This window comes from Neomonachus schauinslandi, chromosome 4 (genome assembly GCF_002201575.2).
Source record: "Neomonachus schauinslandi chromosome 4, ASM220157v2, whole genome shotgun sequence".
Classification (NCBI taxonomy): domain Eukaryota; kingdom Metazoa; phylum Chordata; class Mammalia; order Carnivora; family Phocidae; genus Neomonachus; species Neomonachus schauinslandi.
This window is the reverse complement of record NC_058406.1, coordinates 18,558,384-18,582,854: the sequence shown is the minus strand read 5'-3', so window position 1 is coordinate 18,582,854 and position 24,471 is coordinate 18,558,384. Positions and strand designations below refer to the sequence as shown.

General features: G+C 56.1%; 1 protein-coding gene across 1 annotated transcript; it reads right to left on the bottom strand.

Annotated features, from left to right (window-relative positions):
* Positions 1-248: 248 nt before the first annotated feature.
* LDLRAP1 (low density lipoprotein receptor adaptor protein 1) lies at positions 249-23,955 on the bottom strand. Its single transcript, XM_021684136.2, has 9 exons — positions 23,810-23,955; positions 14,619-14,761; positions 13,675-13,787; positions 11,742-11,856; positions 6,333-6,405; positions 5,886-5,972; positions 5,187-5,317; positions 3,782-3,816; positions 249-2,284 (listed from the first exon to the last, which is right to left on the bottom strand). Exons 1-9 carry the CDS (start codon positions 23,895-23,897, stop codon positions 2,140-2,142), a joined length of 930 nt encoding a protein of 309 aa, XP_021539811.1. The 5' UTR covers positions 23,898-23,955; the 3' UTR covers positions 249-2,139.
* Between the last annotated feature and the right edge of the window lie 516 nt (positions 23,956-24,471).

The window sequence follows — 24,471 nt, the reverse complement described above, 5'->3', positions numbered from 1 at the left end:
GCAGACCCCTGGCCGGGAGGCCCCACCCTAGGTTTCCGCTGCCCTGGATCGCTGGTGCAGCTCTCCAGGGATGACCTCGCCGCACACCCACATCTGCTGGGTGCGAAGGGGCCCCGCTGGGCTTCTACCAGGGGAGCACAGACCATCACCCCTGCCATGCCTCGGCCTGTGGTCACTACCACTGCAGTCCCTAAAGGCAGGAGCGCTCCCACCCGGCCACAGGCCACTCCCTCCAAGTGCTCTTTGTCTTTCAAAAAAAGAACCTTTATTACTTAGTCTTTTCCTCATTAGAATGTCTTTTACAGCAACACAAAGCAAAGCACAAGACTCATCTGCAGACACATGGGAGCACAGACAGCTTGTCAGCCAGGGACCCACACAAAGGCCAAGTCCGGTTCTCTCTCTCTCTCTCACACACACACACACACACCACGGCCTCCCGGGGTTCACTCACACACACACACACACACACACACACACACACACACACACACACACCACGGCCTCCCGGGGTTTCTGGACCCTCGTGCCAGGGACAGCCGGTGTCGGGACCTAAACTTGCTGCCTCGTAATAAATCCAGGGGCCAGTACCAAGGTCTGGGGTGGGCAAGCAAGGTGCAGGCGCTGGGCAGGGAAAGGAACAGATTCCCGTATTCTGATAGACACTCTACAAATGTCACCCCACCCCTCGGCCAGGCACTTCTCTGTGCTCCGATTCAAGTGCTTAGAGAAGTAGATTCTGAGAAATGGTGTGTGTTTCTCCTGGGCTGGTGAAACCTGCTACCATCAGTGCCTTGAGCTCAGTAAAGCCAGGCCTGGGAGGCACCCCCAGGGGTAGAGGGCACTGGCAGCTTTGCTGGGAGCCCCGAGGTTGGGGCGGGGGGAGCGGGAGGAGGACGGGAGACAGAGGACAGACGCCGCTGCCATGCACCGACCCAGGGGTGAGGGTCGGGAAAGAAGAGTGTGATGCTCCGGCGTCTAGTTTGGTTTCACCCTCCAAATTAGCATCGACACTTTCATTCCACGCAAATCGGCAGCCAGCCAGCGAGCAGGGCGCGGAAGCTCAAGCCAGTTGTCTGTGGAAAGGCACCAGATGGTTTGTTATGAAACACATTTTGGTCAGAAAAGAGCTGGGGTTTTTGGTTCCTGGGAGGACAACAACGCCAGAAAGAAGGGAGGTGTGAGCTGGGAGAGGCAACTTTGGCATCAGATCTGGTTCTCCTCTGCCCTCCACCCTTTCCACACTCGGGGCCTGTCTCCTCCTCTGTAAAATGGCGACAAGAGTCCTGACCAAGGCTCGGTGTTCGGCACTACACGCTGTCCCCGGAGGCGTGGGGAATCGGGGCTCAGAGACACCCACGCGGACGAGACAGGAAGAGCGGGCACGTGCCCGTCCAACTCGAGGAGAAGAGTGGGTTGGGGGACCCCGACGGAGGGCAGTCACAGATGATCCCCACTGTTGCAGTCAGACCCTGGGGACCCATGGGCAGCCAGGTACACTGGTTCTGAGCCCCGATGGGAACCATCTCGTGGAAGGGCAGACAGAAAGCTCTATGCAATGCAGCACCTTCGAGGAGCTCCTGGGGGCCACACCTGCCGTGTGCGCTTTAAAGTGCCAGCTACACGTTGTCTTTGGTCAGGGGCTGCCCCTCCGCGGGGAGCCCCGGGGCGGGGGCGCAAGCCCAGCGGGGCCCCGGCCGAAGGCACACTTGAGGACGCAGCATTCTGCTGAGGCTGCGGGGCCCTCCTGTGCTCAGTAAGGAGTGGGGGCACCGCCAGGGAAATCTGGGTCCTTAGAAAGAGAGAAGGGACAAGAATGCTTTGGTCACCAACACCCGCAGCAGAGCAGAGCTTGCTCAAGAGAGGGCAGAAAGCTGGTTAAAACATGCGCTCGTGCCTGACGCAAATTCGGCTTCCGAGCTGAACCAGGAGTCACTGAATAAATATTCAAGGCATCCTTCAGTTCTTACAGAAAGAGCGGGGCTAAAAGAGAACTTTCTCCTTCCCCCCCTGCCTGACTGGATGCAGCTGGGATTCGCAGGCCGCCACCCAGCAGAGGGTGGCTGGGGGTCCTGGCGCTGGCCCTACACCGCCACCAGAGGCTTTGGTCTATCACGCGTCCCACCAGCTCCAGGGCGCTCAGAAGCTGAAGAGATCATCCTGCTCGGCGCCGCTGCCGTCAGGCTTGTCCCAGTCGACAGGTGAGTGGCACTGGGCGTAATGGATGTCCTGTGCTGTCAATCCAGTGTCCAGGACCTGCGGGTTTGTCCGAGACTGCGCAAGCCTGGAAAGCAGAGCTCTGTGAGCCCGGGGCCCCCGAAGGGGCGGAAGTGAGAGGGCACAGGTGGGACAAGGCCAGGACTCAGGGGCCAGAGAAGACAGTCCTGGATATCAGGACGGGTGGCGCCTCTGACCGGAGTCTACTCTTGAGGACCAAACGGCTCAGAAAACTGTGGGGCAGGTAGGGGCATTCCCGCCTTGGAGAGAGGGGCCAGGGGAGCCACCCCTGCCTCGACTCCACCCAGAAAGAGGGGGAAGGGCAGCACTCGTGCGGGCAGTGAGGGGCACACGCGCGGTGGGGGCGGTGCAACCAGGAGCGGACCACCGACCAGAACTGTTACAGGAAGGAAGATAACCTAAGCATCCAAAACTAGGGGAGAGGTAAGTAAATTACAGCCCAGGTCCTTAGAAGAAGGTGAGGCTGTCAATAAATGAGGTGTTTACAAGGAGTTTTTAACAGGCTGGGGGAATGCTCCTGATAGGTCAGTGTTCAGTGAAAATCAGGATCCCCAAATGCAAATACCATCTTGAGTGATCAAGGCAAAAAGAAAAAAAAATGTGTATGTATAGGATGAGCATGAATTAAGCCCAAAAGTCTGGGCTGTGGGATTATAGGATGGTGTTATTTCCTGTTTAATGCTTTGCTGATTTTCAAAGTTGTTAATAAAGAGCATAGGATACTTAAGTAATCTGGAAAAAGCAAATGGAAGATTTTCTTAAAATGAGGGGGTTGCAGTCAGCAGGAAGACAGTAAAAAGAATGTCTCTGCCTCCCTGAAAGGGCCATCCATGCTGAACCCCCACCTCCCCAGGCTAGGCCCAGGGGTTTCTAGCAGGTTCTGGCAGGGAGGGGTTGGGGAGGAAGGAGAGGGCTGCAGGGGGCTGCCCAGGGTCCCCAGGGAGACAGGGGCGCCTGACTGACCAGGCCCAGTGCTCAGAACCCTGGGCTGCCCAGGGCTCTCTCCAGCCTAGCCTTCTCGGGGCCATGTCCCCAAGCTGAAGGTAGCCATGGCTACAGGGCTGGCCCCTGGGAAGATGGGGAAAGGCCACCACCCTCAGACAAGACCAAAGTATCTCCTTGCTGTGCCTGACATTCCTCCTCTATGTATCGCTCCATAGGTTTCATTAAGCATTACCTCCTCCCTACCCCTTTCCACAACTGCAAAGCCTCTGGAGGGAACAAAGCCTGCAAAAAGCCAGGTTTGGAAGGCTCCACCAGGTGTAGGAAGAGGGAATCAACCTGAGCTGCAGAGTGTTTAGTTCATCTCAGATTGTGGTAGAGAAGCCACTAGGAATAGTTTTTGATTCAACAGCAAGAGCCTTTTAGCAGACCTGGCCAACCCCAGATAGTGAGTTCCCCATCCCAGGAGGCATTCAAGTTGACATTTTTTTGCTCTGGAAAAGGTCAGAGTTCATGTTCTCAGATATGGCAAAGGACCCCAGAGACCAGCCCACAAATGCCAGGCCCTCTTCCCCAGCACAAGGAGCCCAGCTAATGTTACCTTGAAAATGCTTCATCCAGGCCGTCATCCAGCTCCTTGGGGAAAACAAAGCAGGAGATACGAACCCTCAGTGGGGGAGCCCGTGCTCACAGCCAGGAGCTAGCCCAGCCCTGGGTAAGCTATGGGGACTCGGGACACAAGCGTAGGAGTCTGGTGAGTGCCTGGGGAACAGGTACACACATCTCAACCCGCGGGCCCAAACCTGGGGTGTGGAACAGGAGAAAGAGGATCTGGGTGGGTAGAATTCCCAGCTCAGCCACCACTCAAGGGACACCTTGGGCAAGTTGCTGCTCCTCTCTGGGACTCAGCTTGTCCTTCCGTAAAATGAGGGGGTTGGACTGGATGAGGTAGATGGTTTTTAAGTTCCAAGAGCAAAGAGGGTAGGGAAGAAGGTTTTCTTGCTTTCATCCACTTCTAAGCTCCTGAGGGGTAACCGATGACAGGAACCCCACAGCTTAGGTGGGAAAACAATGGGCGGGGCTCCCTGCAGCCTCCCTGAGCAGACAGGTGGGTGCTAAGGGTGGTTCCCAAGCAGCAGAGAACGGGCTCCTGATGCCTACTCGAGGGGGCCATATCGAACGGGATTTGAGTTTCCCAAGTCTGTCACCATTCCAGATATTTTACAATTAGAATCCTGTGATTCTGCAAGTGATCTGAGAGCAGAAAAGGGACGTGCAGTGGACACATGGGGAAACGTGACTACGGCCTGTGATGATCTAACAGCGTCGGATTGATGGTAATGATTTCCATCACTGTAACGTGCTTGTGTGAGATGCTGATATGTGGAGAATTTGGATGAGAGGTGAACAGGAATGCTTTGTACTGTTTTTATAACGTTTTTGTAAGTCTGAAATTATTTTCAAGTGAAAAAATTTTTAAATTTTTAATTAAAAAAACCTACTTTCCTCTGGGAGATTCTGCAGGCAGAGGTCATCATCTTTATTGAGGGGCTGAAAAAGCTGAGACACAGAGAGGTCGGGGGCTTGCCTCGAGTCACAGAGCAAGTCAGAGCCCAACCGCTGACCGCCAGGCCTCAGCCTCCTCCTTCAGATGGCGGAGCAGGGAGGGGTGTTGGGAGCAAACTGTGCCCACGCCAAGAACAAGGGAGCCTTTGCCTGGTCCTGTGGTGGGCCCAGCCATGGGCGCTCAGACCAAGAGGCTGTGCATTGTGAGGAGACAGCTGTGCTGGGAGCCAAGCCTGCTGGGGAGGCAGCCCCGAGTTCAAAGGGACATTGTTTGCCCCCCACCCTGGGCCTGGGTGCTGCTGGGCTGAGTCTGGCCCTCCCAAAGGACTGAAGTCATGGGTGCCAAGGCCTGGGCCCTAAAGAAGCCTTAGGCCTCAACCAGGGATCAGGCGGAGGCTTGCTGGATCCCTGTGGGGTCCCCAGGCCACATGACCACTCACCCAGACAACACTGCTATTGTTCAAGGCTTGAGGCCTCGGTGCCTCGTCCATGTTAGTGGTATTAGCGCTGACTGTGGACAGCGGGGCCTTGGCCGTCTCTTCCAAGTCCAGCAGGTTCCCAGTGGCAACCACTATGAGGGGTCCGGTCAGGTTTGTCAGTGGGAGGAGCCTCCTGGTTCCAGGCCTCATCTCCAAGCCCCGTCCGGGAGACTCCCAAGCTATCCTGGTCCTGACTGTTCTCAGATATGGCCTTCCCAGGCCTATCAACCAGACTACCCAGAGCCCCACCCGAGCCCCATCCGAGCACCTCCCGAAGCAGCTGGACGGCTGCCCACAGGGCGAGAATCTCACCCCAACTAATGTTTTAGGCTGAAATTTTTACATTCACAACAGGTGTTAAGTTTTTTAAGAGATCACATAAATAAGATGTTAGATGTACAGAAAGAGATGTATACATATATTTATATAGTTGCATAGAGACACATTTGGAAGAACATGCACCAAAACGAGCAGTCTTTCCCTTTATCTACATTTTCTAATTTATCTATGATGAGCATGTATTATTTATTTAACAATAAAACAAAAATAAAAAACCAAGGGTTTGCCCCAGCCCAGGAGGGAGTGAGTAGGGCCCTCTGGATAAAGGGAAGACCCGGATCATGTAGCTGATTCTGGCCCCACCCCCTGCCCAAGACTCACGGCTCTTCAACGACGGGGTGCTGTCTCGGAGGCCCCCGCCCAGGACGTCCCCTCCCTCTTGGCTGGCTTTGTCCCTCTTCTCCTTCTCTGTGGGACCAAGGCACAGAGCGTTGCAGCCCCCGCCCCCAGCAATCGCTGGACGGGGGCAGCCTGCAGCCAATGTCGGGGGGCAGGCATTAGGTCTCCAGCAGGGAGGAAGGAAACTGCAGATTTGACCCTCACAAGCACCCTGGGGGAGGGAGACAGCTGTTCCCGTTTCTTCGCAGGGGGACAGTGGGACTCAGGGAGGTGAAGGGAGCTCTCCAAAGTCACACACCAGGTAGGCGAGGAAGAGAAGAGCCGGGCCTGGACTCCAGGGCCTTTACCACCCGCTCCCCACTCCTTTCTCTCTGCCAGCCTTTCCCCGTTCCACCCCCGCCCCCCACAGTGTCCCTGAACAAGACTCACCTTCCTTGGACACCTGCCAAAACTCAAAAGCGACTTTGAAGGCCTGGGCTACTGTGAGGGTGACAGCCTGCGCCTGAAAAACAGGAAACGGGGGGCGGGGGGGCCTGTCAGGCAGGTAACAGCAAGTCTGAAATGCGGGCCCGAGGCTCCGCTCCACCAAGGCTCCGAACTGGCAGGTGGGTGAAGGCAGAGTCCTGGCCCCTCCCTGGTCGCCAAGCAGCCCTGTGGTGTAACAAGGCCACGCCCTCTCCAGGCAGATGGGGCCTCATCCTCAGCACCAGCAGCCCAGCCAAGGTTCCTGCCTCTGTTCCAGCCCCCACGTTTGCAATGGCTGTTCGCCTCCACTTTTTCCCCTCTCCTTTGGGCTTCTCTATATTCAAATAACTAGGGGCTGGCTTCTTCCAGGAAGCCCTCCTCTAATTACCCGAGGACTTCACACAATAACTTAGCCCTTGGAATGAGAGAGCAGAAAAGCCAGAACTGGAAAGGGCCTGGCCACTGCCTGAATGACCAACAGCCAGAGGCAAAGGTTCGACCTGGTTAGCCCTATGCCGGCTCGGAGGGACTTCTAACTGGATCCACGATGTCAATGCGTGCCCATGGCAGGGGACCAAAACCATTCAGTGCCATAACTCGCTGAAGAGGGGGCCACCCCTTGGCCCTTCACCCCTGAGGAACTCCCATGCACCCCTTCACACCCATCTCAGATGTCACCAGCTCTCTCAGGTCACTTGCACTGGGGCCCCACAGGCCCACCTACCTCTCTCTGGCATCATGCCTATCAAAGTGTCACCAGCTCACATGCCTGTGACGCCCCATCTGGGTGCTCCCTAAAGGCAAGAACCTAGTCTAAACACCCTGACCCCCCAGAGCGGGCCACGCCCTCCAGAGGTGCAACGCTGCATCCGCCTAAGGGGCCAGCCTCCTGAGGCCTCCCTCAGCCAGGACCTACCCCCAGCCCACATTCATCGCAGCCTCTTCCTCTCTCTGCTTCCAGTTCAGGGTTAATCACAGCTCAGCTGCTGGGCTGTGGGAGTCTCAGAGCTCAGCTGTAGCCGGAAGCGACATCCAGCTTCCTTCTGACAGCCCGGGCGTAGGGAAGAAAGCACCAGATTCTTCCAAGTGCACAATAAGTTCAGGCCTAACCAGCCTCGGACCCACGCCCTTTCCCTCCACCAGACGACTTGATTTAATTGAGAAATGAATCTGTGGCTATTGCCTTTAAAACTCTTTTTTCTAAAATTTAAAATCCTTAAACAAGCTGACTGATCCATGCCAATTAAACTTCATGAAGTATAAAATCTCATTTGAATCTCTCCGTCATTTACATTTTTGATGCAAGTATGGGTGCTTTATAGCAAAACTTAAATATGGTAATTAAGTATGAAACTCTTCACAGCTGTTTACAATTTAAGCTGTCACGTCCGAATCAAGTTTAACAGACCCAGTTACCATTGAGAATTGCCCATGAACTAAAAATATGGGCTGATTACCAGCCGGAGTCAGCTCACTATACACCCAAGACAGGGTTGGTCACCTAATGTGGCAGGGAGATGGAAGCACCATTATTTTTGCCTCCAGGATATCTGGGGCATGAACCTGATACTGTTTTTGCATAAATCTACTTGTTCACTTGCATACATTTCTGCCCTTTCGCCCCGAAATCCCGAGCTGCAAGTAAACCAAATATAACCCAAGATGCACATGTGCGCAGGTGGCTACAAGCCCAGGCTGGGCAGGGACTGGGGGTGGGGTGGGCCCCGCTCTCTGGGGCGGGTGCAGGAATCTGGGCAGCATTACAAGAAAGGACTGCTCGAGCCTGCCCACGGGGAGGTCTTCCTTCCCTGATCCCGCAGGCTAAATGCTTATCCCTCCCAGGAGTGCCTCTGGCCTGTGAGTCTCTCAGCACCTGACCTGGGTTCTACCTCACCCAGTTTTTCATGTCTCTGGCTTGTTCCCAGTAACCAGGCTGTGAGTTCCTTCAAGGGGCCAGGTCTAGCTCAGGACCCCCCAGGATTCCAGATCCCAGCCTAGTACACAGACCAAGTCCGGCCACGGGTCCCTTATGGCCCTGCTGCCCCGGAAGCATAAATCCTGCACAGAAGGATTACCTGAGGAATGCCGATGGCCATGTACGGCATAACAGCCCCGCCCCAGCGTGCCCGGGGTAGAATCAGGGGGGTCACTTTGTTTCCTGTCAGTCCACCTGCACTGTGCAACCCTGGGCCCCCCATCAAAGCCGGCAACCCCACCTTCACTTCAGAACCCTGAGGCTGCAGTGCTGGTGAAGGCCTCCCAGTTGGGCAGACAGAAGCATTTCTTTCTGGAGGAACTCATCCTGGCCATGCCCAGCAGGAGTCACCAGGGGAGGGAGGCCTGGTGGCTGTGCTGCCCGAGCTGAGCTGAACGGGTGGGCAACCCAGAAAGGAACCCCTTCGCCCCCACCCTGGGTGGTCACCAACTTCTCACCCAGAGAAAGGGTGGGGATATGTGGAGACTGTGGGCCCCCAGCCAAAGGCTAGGGGGCTAGGTCAGCATGCAGGCTGACTCTACTTTGCCACCCAGCCCAGCTCCAGTCACGTCTGAGTCCTCAACCACCAATCACACCATTTAATTCTGCACCTTTGTCTTTGCGCGTGCTGACTCCTATGCTGGGGTTCCCGCGCTCTTTACCGCCTCACCCCTTCTCTCGGCCGGCAAACTCTCACTTATTACTCAGCCCTCAAAGCTTGATTCAAAATGTCTCCTTCTCTGGGAAGACTTACTGACCTCTGGGAAGACTTACTGACCTCCACCCTAGAACTGAGCCCACTGTGTTCCAGTTACCAAATCCTGGCCCTTCTCCCCCACCATCTTGTTGGTATCTCCACGGCCGATTCCCTGGGTCCCCGGTGCCCAACACAGGGCTTAGCCCGGGACAGGCAGCAGCGGACATCTGTGGAGCACCTGGCCGCTGGGGGGTTGCAGAACCTGAGGCCCCCATCTCACTTTCTGCCTCCTTCTCAGAAATGTCCACTAAGCCCTGAGAATCTCAGGATTTCCAACACGGCCAGGATCTCCGACTGCCAACTTGGGCTCAGCGGAAGCCTAGCGGAGGCACGAGAATACCACTCTCACATTGGGTGGCCTATTTAGCACGTCCTGTCCTGGGCTGTATGAAGGGGAAAAGCCAGCTAAGAAAGGGTGGACTAAGCCATAATCGAGCCAGTCAGCTCCTGACACAGAGCAAAGTGTGTGAGGAAAAGTAAAGAGCCTGGGCCCAGGTGCCCAGCAGTAGCCATGCCCCCTGCCGGACCAGGGTTCAGCCGCCAGCGCCAAGCGGCGCGCAGGCTGTTTTCCTCAATAACTGACCTCTCAGCCTGGGCCAGGCTGATTTTGTTCAAGCCTGTCTAAAGTCCACTGGCCCCAGACCAGGCCTCCCTTCAGCCACTGGGCGAGCACCCGCTTTCTTTTACCCCCTAGCTCCCCTTCCCAGAGGAAGCCTCTGGAGCGCAGCGCCCCTCCTGCCCAGGGTCCGCACCCCACAGAAGTGGCTATGGGCCACAGCTGCCCCTGCCCAGTGTCTGCTCTGGTCAGTGGGAGGAAGAGACGAACAATGGGGACATAATGAGCCTGTATTTTTAAGTCTCTGTGGCCTCATAAGAGACAAAGCCAAGAGTCACTGTCTGTGAGAACAAAGCCGTCATGGGAGAAGCCACTGCAGCCCGGGGACCCGGGGCATCACGAGGCCTGGGTGAGTGGCTGGCGACACTGAGTCTGCAGGAAAGAAACAAGGTCCACAAAAGAAAGGGGCCTTTCAGAGCAATCCTGGAGGTCACTGAGGTGACCTTCATTCTGCTGATGGGCAAGCAGCCCAGAGAAGGGCAGGGTCTTATCCACAGTCACAGAGAACAGCAGCCAGGACCAGACCCCTAATCTGTCTCGTCCTGCAGTGCTCCCTCCAAAAGACCTGTGGGAGGCTGAACCGTGGCCCCCAAAGATATCCACATCCTAATCCCTGGAACCTGTGAGGGTTAGCTGGAACGGCAAAGGGGACTTCACAGACGTGATTAAGTTAAGGATTTTGAGATGGGGGGTTATCCTGGATTACCCAGGGGGCCCAATCACAACAGGCCTTCTAAGAGGGAGGCAGGAGGGTCAGAGCCAGTGACAATGGCCTGGGACAACGGAAGCAGGAGGAAGACTGGGAGGTGCTGCACTGCTGGCCCTCGGGTTGAAGAAGGGGCCAGGAACCAGGGAATGGTGGTCTCTAGAAAGTTTAAAAAGGGCAAGGAAACGTATTCTCCCCTGGAACCTCCAAAAGGATGACAACTCTACTGACCCACTTTAGACTTCTGACCTCCAGAACCGTAAGAGAATAAATCTGGGTTGTTTTAAACCACTAAGTTTCTGGTAACTTCTTACAGCAGCTACTGGAAACTAATACCGTGTCTCGAGCAGGCCCTGATGGGTGGCAGGAAGCCTGGGGGCCACTTAAAGACGGTGCTGTCCTTGATGTGTCCGTGAGGAGAGGAGCAGGGGAGAGGATCTTGTCTCCTTGGTTCCAGGGACCACAGGGTATGGGGAGGAGGGCTCTGGGCTCCGTACGGAGGTTAACAGAGGCCAACACTAAACCAATAAACGTCAGAAATCTCCTCACAGAGCAGATGTTCAGATCTCCGGGCCTCCGAAACGAAAGCATCAACACCAAAGGTGGACTCACTCTGCCTGCTTGTCCCAAAGTTCAAGACAAAGCCCAGAGACCACAGAGGCGCCCCCCTCGTCTCAGCTGGATGGGGCGAGGGGGGTAGCCTGGAAATGGGGCAAGGAGCTCGGGGCTCCTTGCGGCCATGCGGTGAGGGGAAGAAACATGGGTTTAAACCCTCGCTCTGCCCAGCTGGCTGGGTCATCTTCAGCAAGACAGCTGACCTCTGTGAATCTGCTTCCTCACTGAAAATAAAAACAGCGAAGCCAGGAGCAGCTGCCGCCTCACAGAGCTATGAGGACTAAAGTCCACCACTGAAAGAGGCGCATGGGAGGTGCCAAAAAATGGCCATTTCCCTCCCCACTCTGGCTACAGCGAGCCAGGTCCCCTTGCCTTTCACCTGGGCCCTCTGATCCCCAGTCTCCAAGGACTAATTCCTACAAGGCCCTGAACCCTCAGACTGTCCTGACAGGAGAGTGCCCCCCCGCCCCCGCCATTCAAATCCAATCAAGCACGTTAGAGAGGAAGGGACCAGGGCACTGACTGGTGACATGGGCTTGTCACCGCCCACAGACCAGGCTTACTCAGTGCTCTCAGCATCCACATGGGGTTCCCAGGAATTTCATACTTCATATTAAGTGATGTCACCTCTGGGTCCTGCCTCCCCCCAGGGGCAGGGCTGCCAAGGCCAGAGCCTGCCTGGGCCCCAGCCTCTCCCCACTGACCAGTTTCCGCTTGGTGCAGAGGAAGGCATGACACTCGAGATTCTCGTTGTGCTGGCTCTGTGCAATGTAGGCAAACACTTTGTCGTGCATCTTGTCTGCTGTACAATAGGAGATCCTGAAAGGCAAGTGGGAAGTGTCACCAAACCCGGCACAGGGGCCTGCCCACAACTGGGGTGCCCCACAGGGCATCTCCCCTGAGTCCCTGAGAGCCAGCTATCCTACTCCACCAGGGGGAGACTCTGGCTTTGGCCTCTGGACCTGGCATTCTGGGCCATCGATGGGGGGCACCCAGGCTAGGCAGGAAGGAGTGGAGGGTACTTCCCCCCTCTACTAAGTCATACCCCAAAATGGTAACAGCTATACCTTTCCTGCACCCCAGGCAACGCTCTAGATATGACTTAATTCTCAGAGCTGCCCTGAGATGGGTTCTATTATCATTCCCACTTTTCAGGTGAGAAAACTGAAGCTAACGGTCGGATCACCAAGCAAGTGGCAGACCTGAGACCTGCACTCACCTGCGGGTTCCAGAGGAACCGCCATGCTACCCTTCTGGGTGTGTGCTGACCACACAGAATGGGGAGCAGGACACTGCCCCGCGCACCGATGCCCTTCACTGGGCCTTCCCTCCCTGCCCTCCAGTCATGCCCCTGCCCAGAGGTCGGAGGAGCCCCAGGCCCTCTCTCCCGGGGTGTGGTCAGAGGTCGAGGAGCTGGGAGTCAGGTGAGGGTGTGTGAAGATGACCAGCCTGGAAGCCCCAGCGGGTCCAGGAGGAATACACAGCAGCTCCCTCCTCTTGGAACACTTGCCCCCAAACCCCTCCTCGTCTGTTCCGTCCCTGCCAGCTACTCAGCCCAGGAATCTCCATCAGCAGAGGAACTGGGGTGGGAAAGGAGCTCAGCAAACTCCTCCCCCAGTTCTCCCGGCTTCCCTCACAGCCAATGACACAGGGATCGGCACCACTTAGGACCCCCAGGCCAGCAGCTACCTCTTCTCCACCCCAGTGGATCCAGCCTCCTGCCACCTCCCCGGAGAAGCCTTGCCAGGTCTCCCCAGACAGGCCCCTCCTTCTCTGCCCTCCTTGCCAGCAGGGGCTGGGTCTGAGGCCTCCCCTAGTTAAAGGAGGCAGGCAGAATCAGGAAGGTGAGGGGAAGACACCAGCCAGAAACTCTAAAACCACCGCCCCCCCCCCCCCCAGGACTGGCTTGTGCTCCAGGGGATTGAGCCACGTGCCTGGAGACAAAGCAAGAGGGTGGAGGAGCGCCCGGCAGCTGAGTGCCTGCTGGACAGAGCTCCAGCCTCCGTGCCCTGGTCCCAGCTCAGCCACTACCTCACTGTAGGGCCTTGGGCAACTCCCCGGGCCTCAGCTTCTCCATCTGTAAAATGGACTGTCCCTTCCAGCATTGGAATCCTACAACTGACCAGCCAAGAGAGGGAATGGGGAGAGCTTAAGGTTCCAAGGGCTGGGTTCTGCCTCCCTGAGAACAGTGCCCCCCCCCCGCCCCCCCATACCATCTACGCTCTGGCCTCCGACTCTGCCCTGAGGCCTCCCTGAATGCCTGGCCAGATGTCCAGAGCTGAGCTGCTGCGTTCACAGCTCTCTGCACTGAGCCTGACTCAGCAGCACGCCTGGGGAGGGGCGGCAGGGAGGGGGTCCTAGCCCTGAGTAGGCCTCAGCTGCCTCCTGCAACTCGGAATAATGACAGCAGCAACTGCCCTTTAACCAAGTGCCCACTGTGAGCCAGGCACCGTGCACTCAGCACTTCCTAACAGCACTGAGAGGCAGGGTCTGTTTCCATCCCCCCCTGCCCCCCACACACGAGGAAACTGAGGCTCCAAGGTCACCCAGACAGAAAGTGGTAGAGCCTGGATTCAGAAGGGGCGCCCCACCCACTGCCCCAAGCAGCAGAGTGAATGTGGGCGACACTGAGCGTACCTGTAAATGGACACATTCTCAATGAGCTGGTTGGTGATGTTGTCAGTCAGGATAATCCCCCGTGGCGACACCTTGAGGGTCACTTTCTGCAGCTTCTTCCCGCTGGCCTTGGCCTTGGGGTAGATGTGGGTCAGAGAACCTGCCTGCCCCACTTGGGACCTACTCTCGTGGGCTACACCTAGCTGGTCTAAGCCCCAGACTCGAGGCCCCCGGGAGGCCTCAGCGTAGAGACGCAGACACGCTGGGGAAGACAGCCGTCAGCCCACTCTTGTGATAAACCCAGGGACAACCACTGCCCACGGAGTGCCTGCTATCTGCCAGGCCCTGGACCTCGAGTGGTCCTTAGAGGCAACAGAGCTTCTCCCGAGGAGGAAATGGGACTCAGAGGTTAAGGGAGCTGCCCAAGGACACTCAGCTAGGAGGGACTGCAGCATCTGAGCACTGAGTGGGCTATCACAACCCAGCAGGGTCACTCCCGGGGACTCTCCACTCCACCCACTATACCTGTGAGGGTCTGAGCTGAGGGGTCCAAGGCCACCAAGGGAGGTGCATTTATAGCGCCATGCTTACTCAGGATGGCCAGCTGGGGAGGGGGGAGATTTGTCTCTGGTGGGTCACACTGTCCCTTAGACCAGAGGACAAGTGGTTGCGTGACAGCAACCTCCCCACCAATCCTTGGCACTAAGTCACCAACCCTGAGACAGGGGACCTGAGTTGGGGGAGGGGAGACTGGGAGAAGCCATGGCCACAACAGCTGGAGAGGAGGACATTGACCCTGACCCCACAAGCCCAGTGGCTCCCCTCTACCAGAGTCCCTAAGCCGGATGCTAGGGGACGGGAACAGCTCAGATGCATCCAATCAGGGTAATAAGCAGAGGATGAGTGGTACCCCAAGAAGAAGCTGGCCCTTGGCTCATGGCTCCCCCACCCTGACTGGGGCTCACCGTGGCCACAATCCTCTTGACAGCAGCAGCTGACAGCTCCTCACCCTTGGGCTGCTCCACTAGTGTCATGCCCAGGTACTTGAGGCTAAAGAGCATTCCCTCGAGCAGCGTCTCCCGAGTGTCTGTCCAGTTCTCCGGCAGCTCTGTGCAGAAAGAGAGGCCTTCAGACCCTGTCCTCCCAGCCCCCATTTCCTAGGAAGACCAAGCAAGGGGCATTGGGGTCGTTCATCTACCATTATTTTTACCTATAATAAAGGACCAACATTTTCCAGTACCTACCAAGCACCATGACAAGAAGCCTTCCATAAAATATTCTCATTAATCCTCATGACAACCTATGAGGCAGACACTTTTATCGCACGCACTTACAAAGACACTGAGGCCCCGGGAGGTGAAATCACACAACCAAGTCCACAGAGCCAGCAAGTATAAGAGCCAAGATCTGAACCCATATTTTCAAGTTCAAAACCCAAACTCTACACTTCAAAACTAATACCTGCTGAGAGCAAACCATGCTATTTTCTTACTGAATCTTCTACACGATCCTGTGAGGTGGATGTTATTCTTACTTTACAGATTAGGAAATAGGCTCAGAGAGGCAAAGTCATCAAAAGGTCACATACAGTGAGTAAAGGGTTGGGAGTCAGAACTCAAACCTGGGCAGTTCCCAGGGCCCCAGCCTGCTCTGCTGGCCTCCATCCGCACAGCCATGGAGAGGAAGAGGCAGGGAGGAGAGGGACCAGGAGAGAGGCGGGGGGCAGGGAATGGGAGAGGTGACTGCTCAAATGACATCCTATGAAGGCCACTGGAATCCAGGGGGTTCAAGTCCCAGCTCTGCTTCCCACCACCTGCATGTGTTGGGGAAGTCCCCTCTCCTCTCTAAGCCTAGTAATGCTGAGGCCATGGTACGGAGCAAGGGTCCTCTGAAAACTGCCCAAGACTGAGATCAGGAAGGTTGGGAGATGGGGGAAATGAGCCCAGCTCGCTGGGTAGGGAAACAGACCGCAGGAGAGAGAGCTGGAAAGCCCCCACCTCACCCCACCCATGCGAGAGAGGGCCCTGAGCAGGCAGAGGGACAGGAGGGCAAGTGTGGTCTTCATCAGCGGTTTGAACAATCCCAAGGTTCCTCCCCAGATCACTCAGCTGGAAGCAATGAAGCCAGAAAGCGGAGGGAAGGTCTCTAGGGATCCTTCCAAGCCCGATCACCAAGACGAATGAGCACCCCATGCTCCTGCCTGTCAAGGCCCTCTGCCTGTCCCTTGTGATCCTTTCTCCGACGATGCTGCAGTGCAGGAGGTTATTATGATTGTAGCCACATTAAAGAGGAGGAAACAGCTCTTCAGCGTCACATACCATCTTGGATGGGGCAGGATCCACAGAGGAATCAGTTTCTAGGGGCCAGCACGGAGATGGCCAGGACCACTTCCCTGGACCACTTTCTGGGAGAGGAGCTGGGAGAATCCTGTACTCTCCCTGCTCCTCCAGGGACCCTCGGGGGCTCTAATGGAAGAGCCACAAGAAGAAAGCTTCGGACTGGGCATCACTAGTGCCAGGGCAGCTGAGGCCCCGGCAGGGCTGTGGGCGCCGCCTACAAGGCGCAGCCTGGTTCGGGGGTTCCTGCGCTATTGGGCCCAGGTGGCAGTCCTGGGCCCTCCACCCTGTCTGGCCCATGCTGCCCCTCCCAGCAACTGTCTTGGAGTTCTACTTCTCCAGGGGCTCTGCCTCCTTCTCCATCAGCCAGAAGGAGCCCTGTACACCCATACCTCTCTGGTTTTGACTTGAGCAAGCCACTGTCCCTCTCTGAGACTGCTTCTTCATCTGAAAAAGAATGCATGTGTGTTGGACAGCAAGGTGTCTTACAAGAACTTACAGGTGTACCCAGTCCCCCTGTCTGATGTCCAGGTGAGCAGGGACGTGTTGGCTGGTTATCCAGAGCCTGGCATGCAGTTGGCACTCAGTATCTGCTGAGTGAAGAAATGACCTGGACAACTCCAAGGCTTCTTTCAGGTCTGCAATGTCTCAAACCCCATCCTCAGCTCCGGTCCCCAGCCCACTGCCCTCCAGCCCTTGCACTTGGGCCACCACCCCAAGAGGAGGCCCAACCCCTGCTGAGACGACCCCCCCACACACAAGGGACCCTATCCTCTGCTGTATCAATCACGAGCCTGTTTCATTTGATCCCCCCAAAAGAATCAGAAAGTCCCTGAGGTGACCCAGTCCTGGGTTGGGTGATGGAAGCCCCATCAGACCTGAGCCTTTCTCTCAAAGAAACCAAGAACACCACATCATCAGCGCAGAACAGAGCTATCAAGTAAGAAAGACAACAATAACAACAAAGCAGCTCTGACCATTACTTCTAACATTCATAGCTACCTGGCAGCCAGGCATTCTCATTCCCCTTTCAGAGGAGGGAAGGGAGGCTCAAAGGACACGTGATTTGTCACATTAGTTGTCTATCTGACTCTAAACCCAAGCTCCAAGGTCCTGACCAGTAGCCCATACTATCTTCTTATGAGGCAAACGACCTTGATTTTAGCAAAAGGTCAGGAAGAAGTTCCTAGAGCCAGAGGTATTTCCTCCCACAATTCCTAATTCCTGAGGCTTCCCCTCAGTAGGTACTCAGACTACTGCTTTCAACCTGAGATGCATCTAAGCAAGGATGGCCAACTACGTGCTACCATGCCTATCACTAGTGCCCTTGACAGACATTGCTAATCAATTGCAGCTCTATTCCCTCTGATTTACAGGCTTTGGACTGTTTCTCAATACAAGGCTCCATGCAGGCAACACCAATCGATCAGGGGTGGCCTCGTTCATCTCACTATCCATACCTGCCCTATAGCAAACATCCTTCCTCCCCGCCATTTTCATGTCCCCACTATCCCATTTCCTTCGGCTCAGCCTTTCCTGGCCCATCTCCAAAACCACTTCCGCTCTTTCCATTCCAAAGGGCCAAAGCTTGCCAAGGTCACAGATGACCTTTTTGTTGTCAAAACATTCCCCAGTCCTCCCTGACCTCTGAAATGCTTGGCATATTCTGCATTCTTCCTTCCCTGGCCTGACCCTTATCCTACTCCATGGCCTCCTTCATGAGGGCCCTGGTAGACCAGTTGCCACTCATCAGCCTTGGAGACCCTCTGCCCAAACTCCTCACATGACAGATGACAAGGCCCAGAGAGGGATGGGACTTGTGCAAGATCACACAGCAAGTCAGAGCTTCAACCCGCTACCCCGCCCCCACCAGCTCCCAATCCACTACAGGCAATTCCCACAATGACTACTGGGGAATCACAGGTGTCCCAGTGTCCTCTCCCACAATATCCCTACATGCACACACTCATTCACATGCACATGCACACACAATGGAAGCTCCAACCATGCAGAGCTTCTTCCTCGTGATGCAACATTTTCTTTCCCACTTCTATGCTTTTGCTCAAGGAGTTCCTTCTATCAGAAATGCCCTTCCCTTTATTTGATTGAAACCCCTTGCATCCAGCCTCATCCAGGAAGCCTTGAAGGCAGGACTGCCTAGCAGTTAAAAGCAAAAGCCTTAATCCTAAGAAACCCAGTTCTGACATTATTTGAGTGATCTTGAGCAAATTAATTACCTTCCCTGGGACTCAGTTTTCTCATCCATAAGATGGGGGAAACAACAGTCCCCAGCTCACAGGGCTACTGTTTTGACCCTTTGATGAGATAATAAAATTAGATAATGAGATAATAAACGTAATGTGCTTATTTAGCACAGGACCCCGCCCATGGTCACTCCTCTTGATGGGGGCCTCGTCCCTCTGTGAGCGGGTCGCCTGTGCCTCTCTTGAGCGTGGATTTCCTTCTCTTCCTTCTCCAACCATATCACTCACAGCCAGCAGCTGTCTACCATGTGTCTTCCTCTTGAAGGACTTCTGTTCCCGTGTGTCTCCCCCAGGAACTGGAGAAGGTGCGCCCCTGCCCAGTGTTGCAGCTCTGCCTTGTCCTTTTCCCCCTTCCCATTACGCCGTCCTCCCAGGCCCAGCAAGATCAAGATCCTCCTTCCCTTCGAGGGAGGGAACCCTGCCTCTGCTCCTATACTGTCCTTCTGGGCATGACTCATCTCTTCAATGAGGTGGAAGGTCTCTCAGGCCCCACACCCTCCCTGAAGAAACCCACACCTAAGAGCACTCAATAAGGCAAACGCAGAGTTGGTGCCTACCCAGCAGCCAGCCACCTCAGGCTGGAGGCCACATGCTCCTTCCTAGGAGGAGCCCAGGGCTTCAGGAAGAGCTCCCAGAGGCCCTCAGGCAAATACAGGCCTGAGTCTACAGCCCTGTTCCGGTCCTGGTTATTTTTGGCCCTGTGGTGGATAATGACCGTGCTATTTTAACTTAGCAATTTTACAGATGACCTGCTGTCAGAGTTAGCTGGGGACGGACCATATGCCCAGTTTAACTCACGGCTGCAAACGTGTGCTCTTTCCTCATTAAGCCCCCTGCCCAGGACTCAGAGCTAGGCAGGGGGCCCCTGTGCCCCTCTTGCTGCCCAGGAGACCCAGCCTGGCTGGTGTCTGGAACATCAGAGCGATAGCCAAACCCATGGGCCAGGGGGAACCTCCAAGAGCCCTGGCCTCCAGTCTCCTCCAGCCTGGTGGGGAGGTGGCCTCAGAAGCCACAGGGTAACGTCTCAGAAAGGGACTCAAGCTCTGCCATGACCCGGAATGTAGCTGCTTCTCTAAGGCCACAGTCGCTTTATCTGACAAATGGATTCAGTTCCTCAAGAGCATCATCAGAAACAGGTTCAGCATGTAAAAAGTGCCAGCAAATTTCAGAAGTTAAGATTATCAAAAGAAAATAATTAAAAAATGATCATAGCATAAGCTCTCATTTCCTGGGTACCTACTTACTCTTGTAAGAGAAAAACGTGCTGTCAAGGTTAAAACCATGGGGTCTGGAGATGGGCTGTGCGGTTCAGTCATTCCACCTCCCTGGTCCTCAGTTTCCTCACTTAAAAATTGGGACAAGAAGCATGTCCACCCCATGGGGTTGCTGTGAGGATGAAGTGAGTTCACACACCAGGTGGGCTTAGAACCACGCCTGGCACATGCTGAGGGCCACTGAAGTGTGAGCTACTGTCATTACCAAGGGCCCAGGGCTAAGAGCTTGAATGTGCACACAGCCATTTGCAGTATTTTGTGAGGAGAGGCAAGGATATATTAGGATTCCCACTTCACAGGATAAAGAGGCTCAGAGGAGTCTGGCCATGACTCTTAATTGACAATGCTGGTCTTTGCCTCCCACAGCCCGTGCTGTTCACCCACCAAGGGTGCCCACCAAGCCCCTTCCCATGTGAGGCAGGGGTCACGCGCAGGATCACCCAGAGGCGTGGGCATCCTGTCCTGCACGGCTGCCTGAACAGAGTGCCCCTCAGTGAGCAGGGGATGACCTGACTCCTTCAAGGCACATATGCCTCCCTCAGCCACCAGACCTGTGAGAAGCAGGGCCCCAGCCTCCAGTTAAATGTCCCCTGCACCCGCTGCTCCCTCTGGCTGGAAGGCTGTTCCCAGATTCCTCCCTCCTGTATTCTCACATGTGCTCCAAGTCACCTTCTTGGAGAGGCCTTCCCTGACTGCCCGCACTGACGCTATCAGAGCCCCACCTTTATCCCCTCACTGGACACCATTTCCACACATGCCACCTGACAAGCCACCTCTCGCCTGCAGCTCTCTGGCTACCGGAGGGGCCGATGCCCATGCACACTGGGGTATTCAGGGCTCCCATCCCTGAACCCACCGCTGCCAGGAACTGCCCCTCAAACAGAATAACTGAAGAGCACATTCTCCACTGCCCCCCCAAAACTCCCCAGGGGATGGCGCTCCAGTCACCCACGCTGGTGACTGGTTTCATATTGTCCACGTTTTGGACTTTCTTCCCTTCCCACTTTTGAAGATATTTCCTGGGATCTTTTCCCAAATAGATGACTCACACTCAGATCCTTCTCTCAGCGTCTGCTTTCTAGAAGAACCCAAAGGAAGATACCACTCTAAGGAAGCGGTACCCGCCATTTCCTCAGCCCACTTTATCCTTCTTCATGGTGTCACCATTACTTATCACCAAACCATTCATTCGCACCCTGGTCATTCTGCTTCCTCCACCAGACCGTGAGCACTGCTGGGAGACAGACGGACTTGTTCACCAGACTCTCCAGTACCTTTCGGGGCATGTCACATAGTCTGTGATCAGTAAGTATTATGACTTGGGGGTTTATTTATAGTATCTTTTATTGTAAATATTATAAGTAAGTACAAATAGATTCTCTGTCCCCCACATACCACCATACTCTAGCTTTTCTGGAACCTGTATCTTGTATTTCTTTACCTGCTCTGAGTTCTCTGACAGCCTGTAGGGAGCCTGAAGATCAGAGGGCCCCCTCTTGGAAAGAAGGGTACTGAGGGGCCAGGGTGAGCCACCTTTCAGGCAGCTGGAAGAAAGGAAAAGCCCTGGCTAGGGACTGAGATAAAATATTTATTTTATGGGAATATTTACTGAGATGGGAAAAAGGCCATGTGTGGGAGAGGGAGATAGTTCTTCAAACTCAGGACCAGCTGGGAGACAGGGGGCCGTGAGGTTCAGTGCCAAAAAGTGTGGGGTTCTAGCCTACTGTGTGACCTCAGGCAAGCTGCCTCCCTTCTTTGGGTTTCAGTTTTTCCACAAATAAAACAATTATCATGCTAATCCCAGCTGAGGATCTTGAGTGGTTTGGTGAGGAGCAAGTCACAGCTGATAGCAGGTGTCAAGTATAACCTTAACTCCCCTGGCTTCATTTTGGCCGCAAAAGTCAACCACAGGGCTCAGTTCCAGTTGGCCGGAACACCACCTCAGACCAAGCTACCCCAGCACCTCCACCCCAGACACACCCCACAGCGTCCCTCTCTACCTTGTGGCCACCACTGTTCTTAGGGGCTGTCAGCCGTCAGCCCATCCTGGGATGGGGCCTGCCCCAGCTCGTCCTATGGCCAGAGTCCAGGAGGCACGCTGATAAGACCCCTGGGCTGGGGATTCGGAGTGCTACCTCTAGGAAGCTGTGCTGGAGCCTGAGCCTCCGTTCTTTTACCTCTGACACAGGTCTGTTAAGAATCCCTGCTCTGTCACCTCACAGGAGCAAATGAAATAACAGAAGCAAAAACTGTGTAAAACATAAAGTGACAAAAGCAGTAGTTACTATTTATTGAATCCCTTTGCTATTCCAGGCAAAACGCTATTTCATTTAATCCACACCACCCCCCCCCCACACACACCACCCCCACTACTGTTATTTGCAATTTACAGATAAGGAAACTGACAATAACGAGGGACAGATGAAGGTTCCACCCAGATCATTCTGGGTCCAGAAGGCTCAGGACAACACTCTGGGGGTCTGCAGGGGAGAAAAGGTCCTCTCCTTTTCTCTGCAGGTGTAGATAGGCTCTGAGCCCCCAAAACTTGTCCCCCACAGGAATAGTCATGTTGAAGGTCCACATGACACAAAGGGGGAGTGGGACAGGAGGAAACCACCAATGAGGTGCCAGTAGGAAGCATTATCAAGAATTTTCTCAACGCCTCTATCAGGTTAGAATTTTTATCCCCATTTTTCTGGTGAGGAAACTGAGGGTCAGAAAGGAAAATGACTTGTCAAGATCAGAGCAGCACAAGAAACTCTTTTCCACCATCCAAGGTGGCTACCTCTCCCCGTTCCCCAGAATCAAAGAGGCTTCTAAGCTTTCTTCCCTTACCCAGCACCCCCTTCCTCCTCCACCCCAGAAGAACTGCAGGGTTCCACCACTGGAACAAACCATTATTCTCAGAAGTCCCAGTCAAATCCCTTAAGTATTTAAAGGGGCTATTTAGGGGCCAGTAAGTGTGGGAGACAGTGCATCCTGGCCTGGCCCAGACCAGCCCTAATGGGTCTCTCACCCCACCCCCACCAGCAGGCACCAGCCCATGTTCCCAGCGCCAGTCTTGGTTTAGGAGGTGGCCACAGCTGGAACAGCAGAGTGGGGCAAGAGGGAGGGGAAGGGCGGGCTTTCTAGGCCCAGACACGCTGGCACTGGGAACTCGGGCTCCCCTGGCGGAGCCCTGGAAAGAAGGAAGGGGGGGTGGGGTGTGACTGTACTGTCAGGGGTTTCTTGGAGGGGGAGGGGGGCGAGGTAGGGGGGAGGGGAGTCCTCCTCTGGAGGTCCCAGGTGTTTGATAGGAGGGTGGGAGTGTACGAGGTCTTGGCTCGGGCTCCACATCTACCAGGAAGGCCTGTGTGACCCCAGGCAATCCACTCCCTTTCTCCTGCAGAAAAAAGAGGGACTTGGGCTGGGTTTCTCAGGCCTCAGGGGAACGTGCCAGGTGACGGGTTCCCTGAGAGTAATCTGAGACGGGGAGAGGAGGGGGCCCCCCCTCCCAGCCTCCCAGACGCCCCCGGGAGAAGGGAGAGGTGGCGGTGAGCCTGCCATTCGCCTGGGCGCCCCGGGACTTCGGAAGCCCGAGGGGGAAAGTGCGAGAGAAAACAGGTTTCAAAATTGGCCAGAACGCCAGCCTCGCCACCTAGACGTGGGAAGAGGAGGGGACGCAGGGGTCTGGAAGGCTCGGGGTGTGGTACCTTCTGAGACCCCAGGCTGAGCCTCGCCCCCAACCTCAAGTAGGTACCTGCGAAGCCCGCTCACACCTGAGTCGGTTCCTGGACGCCTGGGGGTCAAAAGACGACCTCAAGGGTTGGCGGTGGGGCGGGGGGCACGCGGGCTCCCACCGGCCGCGGACCTCGCGGCGAGGGCGCAGGGCTGCGGGCATCTCCCCAAACCCCGGTGCCCACTCCTCCTCCCCCGGGCACTGTCTCCCCTCCCGCTGAGCTCCGGGCTCCCCTAAGCTGCCCAGCGCGGCGAGGTGGCCAGGTGCCGGGGTTCGCGCAGGTCTCTTCCCCTCACCTGCGGCCCCTCCGACTGCCGCCTGCACCTGGGGTCCCCGAGCTCCGCTCTCTCCCCCAGCTCTGCCCCTCCTCCCCAGCCGCACAGAGCCGGGACGGGAGTGGGAGCCCGACTTGACCGCGGGCGACCCCCAACCCCGCAGGACCGGGCAGGGCCGCAGGGCACCGGGCAGACCGCGCCTCTGCCCCCGGCGCCCGCGGGAGGCCGGTCCGCTCCGCCCGACCCCCGCCCGGCCCCCGCCCGGCCCGGCGGACGCGCACACACTCACTTCGATGCCGGCCGCCGCCCCCCCAGCTCTGCTTAGCGAGGCTGGGGCTCCGGATCAGCGCCCGCCCGGCGGACTTGAGCGCGTCCATGGCCGCTTCGGCTGCCGCCGCCAAAACTCCGTCAGGAAAAACTTTCCGCCGGGGCCGCGCGACGCGCGGACTCCGCGCTCCTCCCCCCGCGGCGCGAGCTCCGCGCCGACGTCCGACGGGGCGGGATGATGGCCGGCCAGGCCCCGCCCCCGGCCCCGCTCCCGACCGCCCTGCCTCGCCCCGCCCAGCCCGGGCTCCTGCTCTTGCTCCCCAGGGGGTCCCCACAAAGGGCGCCCCTAAGGTAGAGGGCCGAAAGCCCTAGAAGCCCCTTCTCTTCCTCCCTCTCCCAATCCCCTTATTCCTAGGATTTCTAGACAGCCCAGCTGTAAGGTACTTGGGGGCCATTTTACAGATGGTCAGACTTAGGGTCGGAGAGAAGGGTGCTGCCCAGGGCAATGGGAGGCTTAGAAGGAGAAGTGTGAGTAGTAGAACTTTGCTGGGAACCGGGCAGGACTATAAAAGTTTTCCTTAGTAAGACCAGCTGGGCATTTTACTCACCCAACAGCACCCAGGCTGCTCTCTGGCACCACCTGGGCACCTGGGCTGCCCCACCCCACCCCACTCCCCATGTAGT